Below are 17,395 nucleotides of genomic sequence, written 5' to 3'. Positions count from 1 at the left end.
TACCTGACATCAGACTATATTACAAGCCTACAGTAATCAAAACAGCATGGTACTGGCATAAAAACAGATACATTGATCAATGGAACAGAATAGAGAGTCCAGAAATAAATCCACACCTATATGCTCACTTAATATATGACAAAGGAGGTAAGAGTATACAATGGGGTAAGGACATCCTTTTCAATAAATGGTGTTGGGGAAACTGGACAGATACATGCAAAAGAAAAAGAAGCTGGACCATCTTCTTACACCGTATACAAGAATAGACTCAAAATGGATTAAAGACTTAAATGTAAGACCCGAAACCATAAAACTTCTAGAAGAAAACAGGCAGTAAACTCTCTGATATTACTAACAAGAATTTCTTTTCGGATATATTTCTTTGGGCAAGGGAAATAAAAGAAAAAATAAATGATGGGACTACATTGAACTAAAAAGTTTTCGTACAGCAAAGGAAACCACCAACAAAACAAAAAGACTAATGATATAACTGATAAAGGGTTAATATCCGAAATTTATAAAGAACTTATACCACTCAACAACAAAAACAAACAATCCAATTAAAAAATAAGCAGAAGACCTGAACAGATACTTCACCAAAGAGGAAATACGGATGGCTAACAGACATATGAAAAGATGCTCAAGGTCTCTAATCATCAGAAAAATGCAAATTAAAACTACAGTGAGATATCACCTCACACCGGTCAGAATGGCTATTATCAATAAATCAAAAAACAGCGAGTGTTGGCGAGGATGCGGAGAAAAGGGAATCCTCATATATTGTTGGTGGGATTGCAAATTGGTACAGTATAGAGATTTCTCAAAAAATTAAAAATGGATATACCTTTTGACCCAGCAATTGCACTTCTAAGTATTTATCCAAAGAAAACCAAAACGATAATTCGTAAAGATCTATGCATGCCAATATTCATGGCAGCACAATTTATAATAGCCAAGATATGGAAGCAACCTAAATGTCCATCAAAGACGATTGGATAAAGAAATTATGGTTCATATATACAATGGAATATTACTCAGCCATTAAGAAAATGAAATCCTACCATTTGCAATGACATGGATGGACCTAGAGGTTATTATGCTGAGTGAAATAAGTCAGATAGAGAAAGATAAATACCATATGATTTCACTTATATGTGGAATCTAAGAAACAAAAAGAAAAAAGTAATAAAAAACGGACTCATAAATATAGTGGACAATTTGGTGACAGACAGAGGGGAGGGGGATTGGGGAACTGGAAGAATTGAGTGAAGGATTAAAGAAGTACAAATTAGTAGTTGATAGTTGGGTGGAAAGATGGGAAGCATGGCATAGGGAATGTAGTTAGCATTGATATGATGGCTAAGTGGAGGGTTAGGGGGGAAGGGGGCAATTGGGGAAATCGTTTTATGAACAATATATGTCTAACCAATGTACTGTATACTTAAAACTAATTTAAATAAATTTATTTTTAAAAAAAGAATATTTGGAGAGAGTGTTGTCTTCTTTTGAAGCATTTTCTTGGGCAAATGAAGTAGTTTTGAAATAGCTGCCCAACGTACAAAACGTCTCATTCTGAAGTGGTTTCACTTCTCTTGTTTTCAAGTTCTTACACAGCGATATCTCTAAGTCTAAAGTTCAAACTTTCTTATTATGCTCACTCTTTCCATTAAGAGCTGAAAACCAACCAACCAACCAACAAACAACAACAACAACAAAAAATGGGATTGAAATTAACATTTCTGCAGTAGAGTTTAAATAACACATTTTGTTTGCCTTAGGCATCTTCCATAAAATTTTGTTTTGGGAAATTTAAAAGAAAAAAATTTAAGTTCAAGGGAAGGTAAGAACGGTGACATTTTAAAAGTAAATCTTGAGATATTTCTTAAGAGTAATTTTTCCAAGGGAATAAACAATTTTGTTGACTCAAATAGCTAGGTGACATATTTCCAATGCCCTGTGATGTACTTGAAAAAAGCACTCTATAGAAATGCCCTTTAAGTATCAGAAGATACATGATGAATTGTGTACATTTCTTATTAACCAAGGTATACTCCTTTCAGAAAATGAAAAAAAAAAAACTTTGATAATATTATGCAGCTCAAAAATCTGAAAAGCATGCTTACATGAATGTTAAGAACAGCCTGGAAGAGGAAATTTTAATAATGTGTCAAAAGGGAACAATAGGCAGTGGCAGTTATGACTATGAAAAGGTGGCTGGGACTCAGGCACTGGTGCTGTAAAGTTATCTTGAAGATGAGGTGGGTGCATGGTGATTAAACGTTAGCTGATCTACAGATCTTTATATGAACTTTCAGCCTTCTGTTAACAAAGACTGCTGTTTCCTTTTTCCATATGCCCCCCTTGAATCACTGAGGAGCAGCCTAGCCTGAAGCCTTCCATGGCCCCACCATCAAGGCCAAGATGTTTATTTTTCATTTACCAGTTTGCCAAGACGTCCCTATGATTATCGGTGCGCAAAGTTCTCATACCCTTAGAGACCCTATGGTTTAAGGACCATTCGAAGGAGTAGGGGACATTGCAGAAAGCTGGGAGATGTGTTAGTGTGCGTATAAGCTTCATTCCAAAATGAGATTTCCAAATAGTGTAAGAACTGCTCTGCTCCCAAACGTCCATTTCATCTATGAAAAGGAGATCGTACCAGCAACTCTCCCTGCCCACCCCGCATAAGGGGGTACTGTGAAGAGCAAATGGGACAAAGAATTTGAAAGAAGGTTCAAATAACAGGGCAATACAATGTAAGGTATCATTTCTTCCTCTGTAAAATGGGAATAAGTGGTGTGTAGGTGAATCTTAATTACGTAATGGTCGAAACATAAACCATCCCTGATGTTGTCATCCAAATACAGGATACTGCACCTATCTCAGCTTCTTTACCTCTTGTTGTTCTGCTATCACTGTGGTTTATTGAAAATTTAATAGTTTCTGTGTAATTGTTATTGCGCGCGCGCGTGTGTGTATGCGTGCTGAGGGAAAAGAAGGAAGAAAAGAAATATCTATAGGTGCTGGCTAGGTGAAAGCCCGAGGAAAGAGTCCTGTCTGAGCTCCTGCTGATTCCAGCTGCAGTCTCTGCAGGCTGGCTGCCTACTGGAGAAACAGAGGGAGGAGACTGGGGCAGCAGAGGGGTGGAAGCCGCTCCGCGGGGCAGCCCGGGAGAGCGCGGGCCAATCGGAGCGCGCTTCGCCGGCGGCCAATCACGGGCCGCCTAGCCCGGCAAATCTGCCCGGCAGTGTGGGCGGGGCTGCCGTGAGTCCGGGTGCCGCCGGTTACTCTTCTGAGCCCCTTCAGGAAGCACAGGGCAGGAGGTGTGTGTGCGGAGAAGCCGGGGGAGGGAGCGCAGGCAGGCCTGGCTTAGGTGCCAGCCCAGTGACATCCACAGAAGCCTGTATCAGGCTGGTGATGGAGCGTCCGGGAGCTCACGTATGTATAGAGCCACCGGCTTGTCTATATGCTGTGTAGGCACCTGTCTTGTAAGTGGCTACGGGCGTGGCTGCTCGTCGGACGTTCAGTTTCTGTAAGATTTATCTCTAGGGGCCTACCTTCCCAGTGCTCCAGAGCAGAACATAAGAAGTTTAACGGAGCCGGCAGTGAGCAGATTAAAGGAGTGGAACAGCGGCTGGGCCTGAGAGGGTGGGGACTGCGGGTGCTGTGGGGTAGAGAACCACCTATTTGTCCTGTCTCCCTGGCAGAAAGGTATTTTGGTAAGACTGGAGTGACAAAGGTGGACCTGAAATATCTAGAGAGCCTGGGCATGATGATCACTGAGTGAGTGGCACTCGACAGAACCTGGACAGTTTGTTGACTGACCGAGAGGGATGCTGGCAGTTAGGAAGGTAAGGAGGAAACTCAGGATGGGGACCATCTGCTCCCCCAACCCCAGCGGGACAAAGACATCATCGGAGGTCTGCAATGCCGACTGGATGGCCTCGCTGCCCCCTCACCTCCACAACGTGCCCCTTTCCAATCTGGCAATCCCAGGTATTCCTCTCTTCCTACTTGTTCCCACTGTGTTCGCTTCTGCCATTTTAGTGTTGTTAATGGGTTGGGTTGTCTTCTATTGTGCTGATAAAGTAATTGTCAGTGACCTTAACTAAGCCTCTTTTTATTTCCAAACCAAAAACTTAACACTGAAGCAGCTACTGTAAAGAGATTTAAGTACGCTGCATCATTGGCAAAAGGGACTCAGGAGAATAGAAGCGCCGTTTTTTGTCTTTTTGTTTTGTTTTGTTTTTACTTGATAACCTTATTCTAAGACTATTATCTTCTAATGTTGGGGTCAGGGTATGTGAGGGTTGCATTTACTTGAATCACAGAAAAAAAGGAGGGATCAAGGGTAATGAATAAAAAGTCATTAATAATTTTAGATCTGGATCAAAATTAAAACTGAAAAGTATTTCCTTTCTTACCTGACCTTGCATATTGGAGAAAGAAAGAAAGAAAGAAACAAACAAACAAAAAGATTAGCATTAAAGAATAGGTTCAGAATCAGGACTGAGTGTAAAGACACATATTTTCGTGTTTGGAAAAGCCAGAAATAGAGAATGCAAGCACTTGTCACAGGTAGTCATTAGGTGTGATGAGGTGGTGGTGTTTGAAGCTTTGTCTATATATACACAGGTGTCTGCCTGACAGATCTAGAACCACAGCCTTGAAAAGCACTTCTGCTCCAGCTACTGTCTCTCTTCTAGGAGTTTTATACCTTGGCATCACTCTCATTAGATTTGTTAAATGGGTCCTCTTCCTTCCTCTCAAAAGCCAGTAAAAGCATGGTTTCTATGAAGGACATTTGAACTACAATGATCTTGGCCTAGTATGCTGGGCAAAGTCCTAGATGCTGGTACTTGGAAAGCATTCCTAGGAGCAGGGAGTGGACTACTGCCAATTCCTTCTCTCACCTGGAGACATAACAATTGACTTCACCCCTAGACTACAAGACAAACTCCTCAGCATTCCTGGGAACAGTCTGCCTTTTTGGTGGCTGAAAGATGACCTCATTCAACCCCAGATCTTTGCTTTCTATGCATGAGGAAGAGCAGTGCTGGCTTCAGATGCAGCCTTTTCCTTATTTTCTTCTAATTTTGGAGATTTTCCAAGTTCCTTGCCCCCATGGGCTCTTGTTGCTTTTGGGCATGGAGAGGGCTGCTAAATCTCTTTATAGTTATGATCACTTGTACTCTATCAGCCAGTGACTGCAGATCCTTGGGAAATGCTAGATGGTCATACTTCAGAACAGGTCTTTTCCATGTTTAATTGACACCTATGGAGTCATCATTGGAATGATGCACAGGCCTCTTTTAACATTAGTCATTTGTCATCAGGCTTTCTGATGGTTTGTTTTGTCAAGTGGTATGGCAAGTAGTATGTGTTTGCAAACAGAATGACATGTTACACAGGCCCTAAATGGCTCTGTCATTCAGGGCATGTCTGGGGTAGGCTGGGGCTTCCTCCTTCCCATTGTACTTTGGAAGGTTCAGACCACAGCAGCAGCTCTACCTGTGGCTTGACAGTGCACTCTGACACCATTACTCCACAAAGGAGCTGGACATTTGTTCTGCAATCTGTAGGGTATCTCACAGTGACTACAATTGCCAGAGTTGGCAAGCAACCAGAGTCTGCTGCTGTAACTGGAAATTCTATGATTAGCTGCCATTGAGTACACAGGAATTTTTTCACCCTTCTTTGTAAAGTTTGGTCCTTCTAAGCAATCAATCAATCAATCAATCAATCAATCAATAAGAGCAAGCAAGCAAGCAAGCAAGCCTTGACTTCTCAAAAGATGCTGAATTCACTACAATGACTGTCCTATTCCCAGCAGTAGAAGGGACATGAGTTTATGTATATATGAGCTTCAAGACGGGAAAATCACATATTAAATGTTAGCCACCCCTTCTGCACCCCTGCCCCACCACTAGTTCTCTCTCCTTCTCCCCAACCTCAACTTTAATATTCCCCAGATAAAGGCTAGCAGTCAAGTTCTGCCAAGCCTTACTAAAAAATACAAAAGACATTTTAGAAAGTGGAGGTCAACATTTTCCTACTCCATCCTCTCTTCCTCTTCCCTCTCATCATCACCTTCGTTATAATAGCTATTATTTTCTGAGCACTACCATGCAGCACTCACTAGCAGACGTTACCTCAAATCCTTACCCCTCCACGATGTATCACTACCTTCATTCTGGAAATAAAGAAATTACTGTCCAGTGAGAGTAAGTAATTTTCTCCAGATCACACAAATAGTAAATAGCAGAACTAATATTTAAGTCTCTGTGTAGCTGACTCCAAAACTGGTGAACTCTCCTTCTGCCCTCAAGGGGACCTTGGGAAGTGCAGAGCAGCAGTGTGTGTATGGGGGGCAGGGTAATCTCTAACTGAAAACTAGTTTTCAGAGACCATCCTCTGCAGCAAATGAAAAATTTTTAGACTAGGTGGTCTTTATCTGAGTGATTATGTATCACTGGGAAGAGATGATAGATAGAATAGATAGATAGATGATAGATAGATAGATAGATAGATAGATAGATAGATAGATAGATAGATAGATTCACATACATTATGTATACAGAGTATATAGCTAAGTGATATATATTTCACTGTTCATAATTGGAATTGTAAATAGAATTTTAGAATTAGAACACAGTAAGTTTTAAATTCAAATTTAGTAGTGAGACCTATTATTGCGTGTATGTATGTGTGTGTGTATGTACGAGTTTGTGCTCGCAAGTGCTGACCTACGGTGTCTATAAGATTGGATCGCATCTGTAAGGACAGGGCTGGCTCAGCAGTGACATGAGAAAAGGCAGGGAAAAGGCACAGGTTCTGGAAGTAATAGCAGACCCAGAATGGAGTAAACTATGTCAGATTTGATTGCATCTGCTGCATTTGCCTAAGTCATGATGGGAGAGAACATGTGTGAGTGTGCTCTACTCCGCAAAGCCTTAATATATTATTTTACTTCCACAACTGTTAAGAACACCTGTTAATGACCGGTATCACTGGAACATATTGAAATGTCTTGGAGAAGAACCTCAGAACGATTCTCACTGTCAACCGTATAGAATGATTATAGACTCTAAGGGTAAAAAATCTGGAAATTGCAAAAGTCAGATTTTTAAATTGAAGCTTTAAACTCTACAGACATTTTCATTGATGTTGTTGAAAGCATGATATTCTTTATGGACAAGTGGACTGATAGGAAATTTTTTTTCCTATAATGTACATGGCTTTTCAGTGAATTCCTTTTCTTTGTATATTTTAGTGCTACTTTTTTTTTTTTTACCATGTTCTTTTCCTTCTTTTTATTAAAGGTAAAATATTCGATCTTGAACAAAGAGCCTTGAACTTAAGAGTCTCAAAATTTGATATTGATGATTCTGGCTGTGTAATATCAAAGAAATATCCAAATCTATCAGGACTTAGTTTCCTCATCTGCAAAAAAGATGTTGGAGTAAATGAAATATAGAGTCCTTTCCACATTAAAAAAATTCTTAGATTAATTTTTTTGTTGTTCTTGTTGCTACTTCTTTGTCCCAACGTAGAAAGAGATAAGAAGAAAAATTGGGTCATTTTAGGTCTAACGGCCATTTCTTTTATGCCTCTTCAAAACAAGCAATTATTTTTGCCATGTGCATATAAGGATTCTCAATTGCTAGAATAAAGCAGGATCCTCTCACTTTAGCATCCTGAAACGGGCTGTAGATTAGTCGTTCTAAATGAACAGGCCCCGAATACATTTTAAGAAGCCTTGTGTGTGTGTGCGCGTGTGTGTGTGTGTGCGTGTGTGTGTACATTCACCATATACAATTTAAAAAAACTAATTAGCGTAAACAGAAATGTAAATAAATATTATAGAAACACACAGAATGGAAAGATTAATTCCAAATTTTGAGGTTAGGAACTGCTTTTTTGAAAAAAACAGCATTTGAAGAATGGTCAAAATTTCAAGGGATGTGGCTTAGTGGTCAGGGTTGGGAAGGGGACTTTCCAAGAGAAATAAATGAATTAAGCTAAGGGACAGGAGTATATTGGAGAAATAACTAGAAGTCTTCCTCTCCTGCCCCTCAAGAATGCTTTGTTAATAACTTTATCATAGTACACTGTCTAAGAACTTGCACACAGAAAATACGATTATTCCCCTTTATAATCCTAAATCCTAGTACAGGGTAGCAGCTTAGTCATTGGTGACTGTCAAGTGAGTAATTTAATGCATGGAACTGGAGAATAAGAATGTTGGAAATGTGGCGTGCAGCCACCATCATTTCCAACTGTGACCAAAGCTAAACTAAATAGATTGGTTAGGTTCACCTCATGTCTAGCCATATGAAGCAATCCAAACATTTTCCAATTTCTTGTTATTTTGCATAATATTCCTGTAGCTATAGATATGGCTCATCACTGAGCCCCATTAGAAAGGAAAATTCTGAGGCAGAATAAAATGGTCAGAAGAGTCAGAAGTATAACTTCTGTCCTAGGAACAATTCTTTCACCCTGCATCCTTTCTGCCTTCCTTCTTCCCTTGTCAAATTTGAGCTTCTCATGTTTCCTGTCTGGCTGCAGCCTCAGCCTGCTCTCATTTCTCATCCCTCTCTTCACCCTCATTCCACTGACCTGGCCTGGACCCTGGCATCTCCCTTTCCAGTGTCAGCCCTTGTCCAGACGCTCCCCACTGCTCTCCGATTCCCAATGCTTCTCTGTTCTCATCTTGTTGATGGTTATCCCCCTTCTGGAATCCTATCTTTTTCTTGTGCAGTTCTGCCTTTGGCCACTGGTGATTTCTATAGCTCTTTTCCTGTGGTTCCACAGTCTCTTCCCATAGGTGTGACATGGAGACAAAATCATTACCAGGGCAAGATGAAGGGATAATTATTCAGATCCTGCTTCTGGAAGTTGGACCAAGTATGGTACATCTAAAAGAGATTTAGGGACGTAAAAGGGTATACATTGTGGAACAAGAAGTTTGGGTCAGCTCCCCTTTGAGGATAGCATGAACCAAGAGTCAGCGCTAGAACAAACCCATTCTCCAATGGAAAACCAGGGACCAAACTGAATTTTGCAGAACTGAGTCCCTCAAAAAAAATCATGTGGGACCAAAATGGTCTCTTAAGTGGGAAGACAGTTTTTTTGTTGCTGTTTTCATTTTTTTTTTTCCCTTGGGTGGTCATTATGAGGAATAAAAAAGAGGCTATAACTTTGGTGATCCCATTAGCAGATTTCTCTTCCAAGAAGGCTTTTTCCTAGATTTCCCCATCCCCATTCCCAATCACACAAAAGCCATAAGTAGTTCAGAAATCACACATGTCTATAAGAAGCAGAATCATGGATTGGTTAAAAATATTAAGGCTAGAGCCACATTGGATTTGAACACCAACTCTGCCCCTCACAACTCTGTGACCTTGGGCAAGTTACTTAACCTCTCTGTGCCCAGTGTCCTCTGTAAAACAGAGATAATAATGGCACCACGCCATTTGGTCAGTATGAGAATCAAATAAATTCTTACAGCATACTTAGAACAGTTCCTGTCACAAAATGAGCACTATATAATAATGGCAATAATAATAATGGCAATTATTATTATAATGTCTTTTTTTACATTAATCATGACATTCATTTACTGAAAGCCTGTGCCTGGAATGGACAACAAAAAAGAGGTATAAGATGTAGTCCATACCCTCAGGTAATTTATAGTCCATTTAAGGAGCTGACCTTCCAGTTAATCCATGTGGCTCAGTGTTTTCTGTCTGATCATATCAGGGCAGCTTAAATGTCATCCCCTCTAGGGGACTTAGTTAAGGGAAAGATACATGGAAGGTTGCCCAGGATGTGAGTACCAAGGGAGCCTTACATGCAGTATGAGTGCGGCTAATCAAGAGAGCCAGAAAATCCTCTTTAGGTACTTACTCTGTCCTCTCATTCCAAGTTCAGCTGTCAAACTTTGTCATGTCCAGCCTTTGGGAAAAATTCAACCCTCTGTGACAAGGTTGTTAATTTTGCCTCTGCTCGCCTCATTTCTCCATCATTTGCCCTCCTAATCCAGTTATTTGGTTCCCACCCATCTCAAGAATAAGAACATTACAAAATAGAGATTGTATAACTCCTCCCTTAGCCATTGAAATAGCTTCATGATCCCTCTAAACATATACATCACCCCCCCTACACACACACACACTGCCCATCACCTAACACACATACATGCATACACACTGAGCCTCAACCTTAGCCTCACCCTAAAGAGAGCCCAAATTTTAATGCCTTTTATTGTTTACCCTTTATAATGATCCTGCAAAACATGCCCACTGCCATTTCAGATCCTAGGAGCCTGCTGCTGTTTTAGATGTGCTTCTGAAGCTGAGATTTCCATTTCTAACACGTGGTCTGACCTGACTCCACACCATGACAAAGATTGGCTCCACATCTTCCCCCTGCCTCTAACAGCTTATGTGCACAGGCACACTGGAGGCAGTGTTAGTGAAATGCTTTAGCATCCTGTAAAGGAAAGGTGCAAACCATTTTGCAAATGCCGAATAACCCTAATTAGAGTTTCAAACCAGGCTGCAGAGGAGGGATTATTTATAGATATTGTAATAGGTGGGTGTGTTTGTGTGTGTAAAAAGAAGTTGAATATAAGTCAAGAACCAAATATAGGTGGAGGAGAACTATGACTAAATCTGTGTGAGTATTTATTCACATGCTTGAGCAGGGTTCCTTCCACTTTCCCATATCCACAGGAATTTGGATTACACTGCTATACACCTGTGAAGATCAACCACCACCTGGGAGGATTCCATTAGTAGAACTTTAGTGCCTCCAGGATAAAATAGGTTTGGCCACAGAGGACTGCATTGCTCTAAAAGAGCTGTCTAATTGTGTTATCTATGAAGTATTGGCAGTCTTTCTTAGATTCATTGTCTACTAAGGATCTGACATTTTCTAAGAGAATAGCAGGGTTTTAAAAAATTTCCAGTTATTCTAGAACTATTGGCTGTAAGGCATTATATCTTCTCAGAGAATATTCTGTCAATATTTTTTCTCTGTACAGAACTGACACAATCAAACGAAGGAAAAAATAGGAAGCGTTTGTACCCTGTAATGCAAACGTCTTGCCTTTCAGCAGTAGTCTGCAGTAATGGTGGAACTGAGAAATTTCTAGACTCTGTCAGACTGAGATGAATATTTTATGAACATGCATGATTTGAAGACTTATATACTGAAAACAGTATTCTTAAAGTACAATTGAAACCAGATCGAAAAAAATGTCAAGCAGATAAAGATGAAAACAGTGTTTCCCTCCTCCCTGGGTTTGGGTTCAGGTCACCAACCTGCCAGGAGGTGCTCATTCACATGGATCCTCATAAGAATTATATGAGCACGTGGTGTCAATTTGGCTTTTGAAAAAGTGTGGCTGCTTGCTTATTTCTTTCATTTCATTTTGTTCTCATTGTCAATATTTTTAAAATATATTTATTTAAAGGGAAATCATTTATTCAGAGGGTATTGAGTGCCCTTTCATGCCAGATACTGTGTTAGATGAGGTTAATATAGAAATTAATAAGATTCTTTTCCCTGCTCTTTAAGAAGTTATGATCTTAGAAGAGAAAAAAGCCAAAATTCAAACACTGTGGAGAAGAATGCACAGGAGACTATAACATTCATAAAACCAGTACCCAATTCTGTTACTGGTAGGAGGAAGAAAGCTTGGTAGACTGTGCTTCCAAGAGGAGAGGACCCTTGGGCTGAGTCGTAAAGAGCACGTAGTAAATATCCAGGTGTTGCAGATAGAAAGAAGAGCGTCACAATGCAGAGTTAACATGAAGCAAGAGGTTAGGGTGACCTTGAAGAAACCAGTGCACAGACTTCATTTAAAGAAAGAAATGGAGATGAGGCTGGAAATGCAGGCTAATGAGCTTTCTGTGTCATTCCAAGGTTAAACGTTAAACATTATCCTAAAGGCAAAAAAGCAGCCATTGAAAGACTTGTTCAGGAATGGATAAAAGCCCTAAAATAACTACATAAGAGTGAAGAAAAGCAAAATGACTCATCAGTTAACAGGGATGTTGAGGAGTAATATGAGAATTCATTATTTCTTTCATTCTAGTTAACACATATATGTGGATTATCTCCTATATGCCAGGCCCTTGCCTATACACTGGTGGTTCAGTGATGATAAATACAGACATGGTTTCTGCCTTCAAAGAATATACAGCCTAGTTGGGGAAATGGGCATTTATCGAGCAGTTATGACACAATACGCTATATGGAGTAATTGAGGGGTAGAGATTACTCCCGGAAGAAGCATATGCCAGGGGCATTTTAACAAGACTGGGGAGTCCAGAGAGGCCTCCTGGAGGAAGTGATGAGTAAACTGCAATCTGAAGGATACACAGGAATTAGCCCCGGGATAAAAGAAACAAGGGTAAGAGTGTTCTAGGAGAGGAAACAATATGGGTGAAAATCTTGAAGAGAGAAAATGTCCCATGTAAGAAACCAAAATAGTTTCAAGGAAGAGAGACACTGAGAGGTCTAATAAGCTATGTTAAAGTGATTTAGCTTTACCTTAACAGGCATGGGAAGGGTGATAAGCAGATGAATGACAAGATTAAGTTTTGTGTTTTAGAAAGATCACTCTGGCTGCAGTTCACAAAAAGTATTAGAATCAGAAAGTGCTATAACTAGGGAAGCCACTTAGGTTGCTGATGAGGTCATCCACGTTGGAGATGCTGGCCTGAGAAGGAGGGTGACATTGGGGACAAAGGAAAAAGGACAGACATGGGAGATACATAGGAAGAAGTACCAACAGGACTTGGTGACTAATTGGAGGGTATATGGGAAGGCATGACTATCTTAGGTAACTGAGAGGAGGGTGATGCATTCCCAGAAGCAGGGATACAGGAGAAGGATTAGGCTTAGGAGTAGTGGAGGGCAGCAGATATGCTTAGTTTGGGGCACACTGAGTTTGAGGTACCTGTGGGACATTTCAGATTGAGAGAAGGACATATTTGGCACCCAGTGGAAACGATTTCAGAGCTAAATCTTATATTTCACAGTTTACCAACCAACCCCCACCTTCACTCAAAGCTACTGTTATATCCAAATAAGATATTTGAGTTTGTAATTAGTGTCTTTATTTTATATATATTTAGATTTTAACCAATTTTACTTCTTTCAAGAAATCTGTCCTGAGCTTTTAGTCCCAGATAAGCAACCCTCCCAAGCACATCTAGCATTCTGCTTGTTCTACATGAATTCTGTCATTTCTTGTTTAACCATTTCCACTACCATATTGGCAGCTTGTGGGTGGGATGGGATTAGCTGTGTGCACCACATCACAACCCAGATGTAAAATGGAAACTTTTAGTTACTTTACTACCTCATAAAATACCATCCATTTCACACCCTGACATTCCAGGTTACTAACACCAAGAGGCTCAATAAAAGCAGAATTTTGTAGTAGGATATTTAATTTAATGTTTATTTTAAACTTTTCTTGTTTTCCCTTAAACTTCATATTATTATTTTGTGTTCAAAACTGAAAGGTTGTTCAAGAAAATGTGGTTATTTCATAATTGAGAAGCCTCTTCAGGGGATGATCAAGTCCTTTCTGTGAGGTGTTTCTATACCAAAGATGATACCATCTGTTCAGACAGATCAGGGTACTAATTAGCAAAATAGAGCATAAATTTCTTATTAATTACCTATGCAGTGCCTTATTTTGGAGTTGGGATTGAGATCTCTTGGACATTTGAGAAAGAGAAAATCTTTCAAAGGAAAATAGATACCTGTTCATGTATAGAGGGCTTTAAAATGCCTCCCGTACATGGAAGTGAAAATCCCTTGACTCCTAGGAGGTTGGGCCAACTGGGAGACTATCTAGAGCAATGGAATTCCCATGATGCCCTGCAGAGTCCTAGGGAGGCTTGGTGTCCCCCAGGGCAAATCAAGTTCAGGAGTGGGGACTCTCTGGTTAAACCTATAAGCAGAGAAGCTCTACTTGTATTTGTTTTTACATATAAATACTTCATTTGACAATACTCAAGGTCTGAAAGTACCCTGAAAAACTCTGATTTACTCCAGCTCTCTAGCTCATCCAGCCAGTTGGGGTGGACCAGGACTGGCTCTCTAGATTCCCAGGAAGATGTCTGTCTTAAGACGGCGGGATGCCCCTGGGCCTCTCAGCACATAAAAAATAAGTTGATCAACATCTTCTGCTTCCAAGAATTCTTCCTTACACAGTTGTTTTGTTGCATTGTGAATAATTATGAATTCAGTATATACCTAATTAAAAATTAAGTTGGCCACATAGCCCTCTCAAATTTTGCTGGCAGTTTGATGGTTATTGTTAACATTATCCCATGTGGCCCATATGACCCATGGAAAATAATCAAGTCTGATAGTTGAAGTTTATCCCGTTGGGTTGGCAAGGTTTAAAGATATTATTCTTTGGTTTAAGAAATTACTAAATGTTTCCCTGATCTTGAACCTTGCACTCGTTTTGGCTATATTTTGTATATCTTAAAGATGTCATCCTTTCTGCACTTGTCAATATGGAGTCAAGTTCTCTACAAATGCTGCATTTTTCCCAAGGACCTAATTCAGGTGTGTGAGATGGGAGACCCCACCCCCCCCCCCCCCACCCCCCACCCCACCCCCGCCCAGGGAGATGTTATTAGAAGATGATATACACAGGCATGAATTGTAAGAAATCTACTCTCTGGGACCTTTCCTTTTAAATTGTTGAATGCTATGTTTTATTATAGCTCCTCCTTTAGTTGTCATTTCTGGTTTATTTTTGTCATCTGTGTTTCCTAACACATTTTTTTTTCATTGACCCAGATAAGTCAAGCTAGAAGGTCAAATGGAGATAAATGGAGCTGGGTGTATACAGGTGTTGGGAGTGAAGAAGAAGAGGTACAGTGAAAATTCTACCTGTTTAAGGAAGTTAGGTAGACCAAAGAGAAGTTTGGGAAAAGATCAGGAGACCTAGACTGACCTGTCCTAGGCAGCTCTCTAAACGGCTATTCATTCAAGGAGTTATGCTTGCATTTATTCTCTATATATGTATTCAGAATCTACCATAAGCCAGAAACTTATGAACTGTAGAGATGTGAGCATGAGTTAGACATGATCCCACTCTGAAATACTGAGAATTCGGTGTCAGTGACAGATGCAGAGATAATTACCACACAGTGTCCTAAGTTCATCAAATGTGAACAAAATGCCATGGAAGCACAGGACAAAGAGGAGTCAAGTGAACTCAGAGACAAATGATTATGATCTGTGTCACATTCAAGTAATTAAAATGGAAAGGCAAGGGACAAACGAGATTTTTCCCAAAGACTGTAAGATTTTTAAACAAATCTTTTCCTATATTCAATAACTACAAGGCCCACTTCTCATATATAACTTTGCAAATGAGTATGTTCTTAGGTCAGGCCACAGAAATATTTTAACATGCAAAATTACAAACTGTTCATACCAAATTTATTGCAATATTCATAGAGATTAAACACTTGAGTTGTAATACAAGATATTTTTCTACATAAGCTGCCTTAAATGTCGTCAGCATTTAAGGACACATGCTCATTTTTATGTCCTTAATATTTTTTATCTTATATCTGTCTTTAATTTTTATTCACATGGGAGACAGTATAGAGAAGTAGTGTAGAGTGTGGGTTTCCTTTTAGCATACCAAAGATCAAATCCTGGCTACTCATTACATGACCTTGAATAAAAAATTCCTTTAGTTTTCTCATCTGTAAAATGGAGATAATTATAATACTTATCTCACAAATGCAAGGTTATAGGAAGCACAGCTCACAAGACCCATGTTTGGGGTTTCTCAAGATCACCCTTAATTCAGTATTTGCTAGAAGGACGGACAGAACTCATTGAAAATTGTATACTCACAATGACTGTTTATTACAGCTAAAGACTGCAGATTAAAATTGGCCAAACGAAGAGGTACTTAGGGCAGGTGTCAGCAAAGTTCCAAACGTGAAGCTTCCAGTCGTCCTCGCCTCTGGAGTCATGGATAGAGGTACTTTCCTGGTATCGATGTGTAACAATATGCACAAAGTACTACTAACCAGAGGAGCTCACCTGAGCCTTGGTGTCCAGAGTTTTTATTGAGGCTCCACATGACCAGCGCCTCCAGAGGTTGAGCCTATGCCCATGTGACTCAAAGCCACTACCGTAAATCACATCCTTAGACTTTTTGATATGGCTCCAAAGCTCCCCAGGTAAACAAGGATTCTCTTATCTGACAGGATATTCCAAGGGCTTAAGAAATTACTTCCCTTCCAGGGCAAAGACAGACTTCTTTTTGGGCAAGGTTAAATTCTTCATTACCCAACAAAGCTCGTTTAAGAATTAAACTAATACCTATAATGTGCTTAGAATATTGTCTAGTGCAAAACAAGCATAAATTTTGGACATATAGCTGTTATTATTAATCATTCTTTTTGATTGCCTGATATGTACCTAGATTATACTAGCTTCTGTAGGAAATCTTTAAAAAATTAACAAGGTGTAGTTTATAATCTTGTAGAAGAGATACTAAAGTTTAAATAAAACTTATAAAAGCAGAATGTGGTGTCAGTGGAAAAGAAAGGAATTGTGATAGGGACCTGGAAAAGGGAGCAGTTACTTCCAGATAGGGGTTAAGGAACAGCTACACCAAGAGGGCACTGGGAGCAGGACAGTGAGGGATGGGTAGAGTTTTCATATGGGAAGGAAGGGCATCCCAGACAGAGGGAACCAAATGAATAAGATTAGAGATAGGAACACAAGGGCACATTTAGGGAACAGAACAGGCCTGCCATGGCTCACTGTAGAAATGACAGGAGAAAGAAATAGAAAAGGACTGGAAAGACAGACTTCAGCCATTTGAGAGAGGTTTTCAACACGTTGCTGAACACTTCACACTTTGTCTCGTAGACTATGTATAGGGATCCAGTGACAATTTGTGACCAGAAGAAAACTCTGAAAGAAAATATGTTGTCTTTTTCATGATGCCAGTCTTCGAACATGCTCTTTCTTTCTTTCTTCCTTTCTTTCTTTCTTTTTTTTTAATTATGGTGACATTGGTTAACAAAATCCAGTAAGTTTCAGGTATACAATTTAACAGTAAGGCATATATTAATACATTGCACTGTGTGTTCACCACCCATAGTTAGATTTCTTTCTGTCACCACATATTTGACCCCCTTTACCCCAAATACCTCCCCCACTCTCTCCTCCTCCCCACCTTCTGGTAACCACTAGTCTATTGCCCATGTCTATGAGTCTCTGTTTGTTTGTCTTGTTCATTTGTTGCTTTTTGGTTTATATCCCACATATAAGTGATATGTGGTTTTCAACTTTTTCTGTCTGGCTTATTTCACTTAGC

The 17,395-nt window shown here is 39.8% G+C and overlaps 1 protein-coding gene across 3 annotated transcripts in view; it reads left to right on the top strand.

Moving 5' to 3' along the window:
- Positions 1 to 3,259: 3,259 nt before the first annotated feature.
- The window catches only part of PLCXD2 (phosphatidylinositol specific phospholipase C X domain containing 2), a 46,434-nt gene continuing 32,298 nt past the window's right edge, over positions 3,260 to 17,395 (top strand). Inside the window, exons 1-2 of one of the 3 annotated variants that reach the window (XM_011381187.2) lie at positions 3,260 to 3,323; positions 3,708 to 3,996. In XM_011381187.2, the coding sequence (XP_011379489.1) occupies positions 3,834 to 3,996 (163 nt within the window). In that variant the 5' untranslated portion in view covers positions 3,260 to 3,323; positions 3,708 to 3,833. Of the gene's footprint in view, positions 3,997 to 15,933; positions 16,046 to 17,395 lie in introns of all 3 variants that reach the window. The other 2 variants (XM_023526256.1, XR_897137.2) reach the window with 2 other exon arrangements.

Source organism: Pteropus vampyrus, unplaced genomic scaffold (genome assembly GCF_000151845.1).
Source record: "Pteropus vampyrus isolate Shadow unplaced genomic scaffold, Pvam_2.0 Scaffold1, whole genome shotgun sequence".
Classification (NCBI taxonomy): Eukaryota; Metazoa; Chordata; class Mammalia; order Chiroptera; family Pteropodidae; genus Pteropus; species Pteropus vampyrus.
This window is presented reverse-complemented; position numbering and strand designations above follow the sequence as displayed.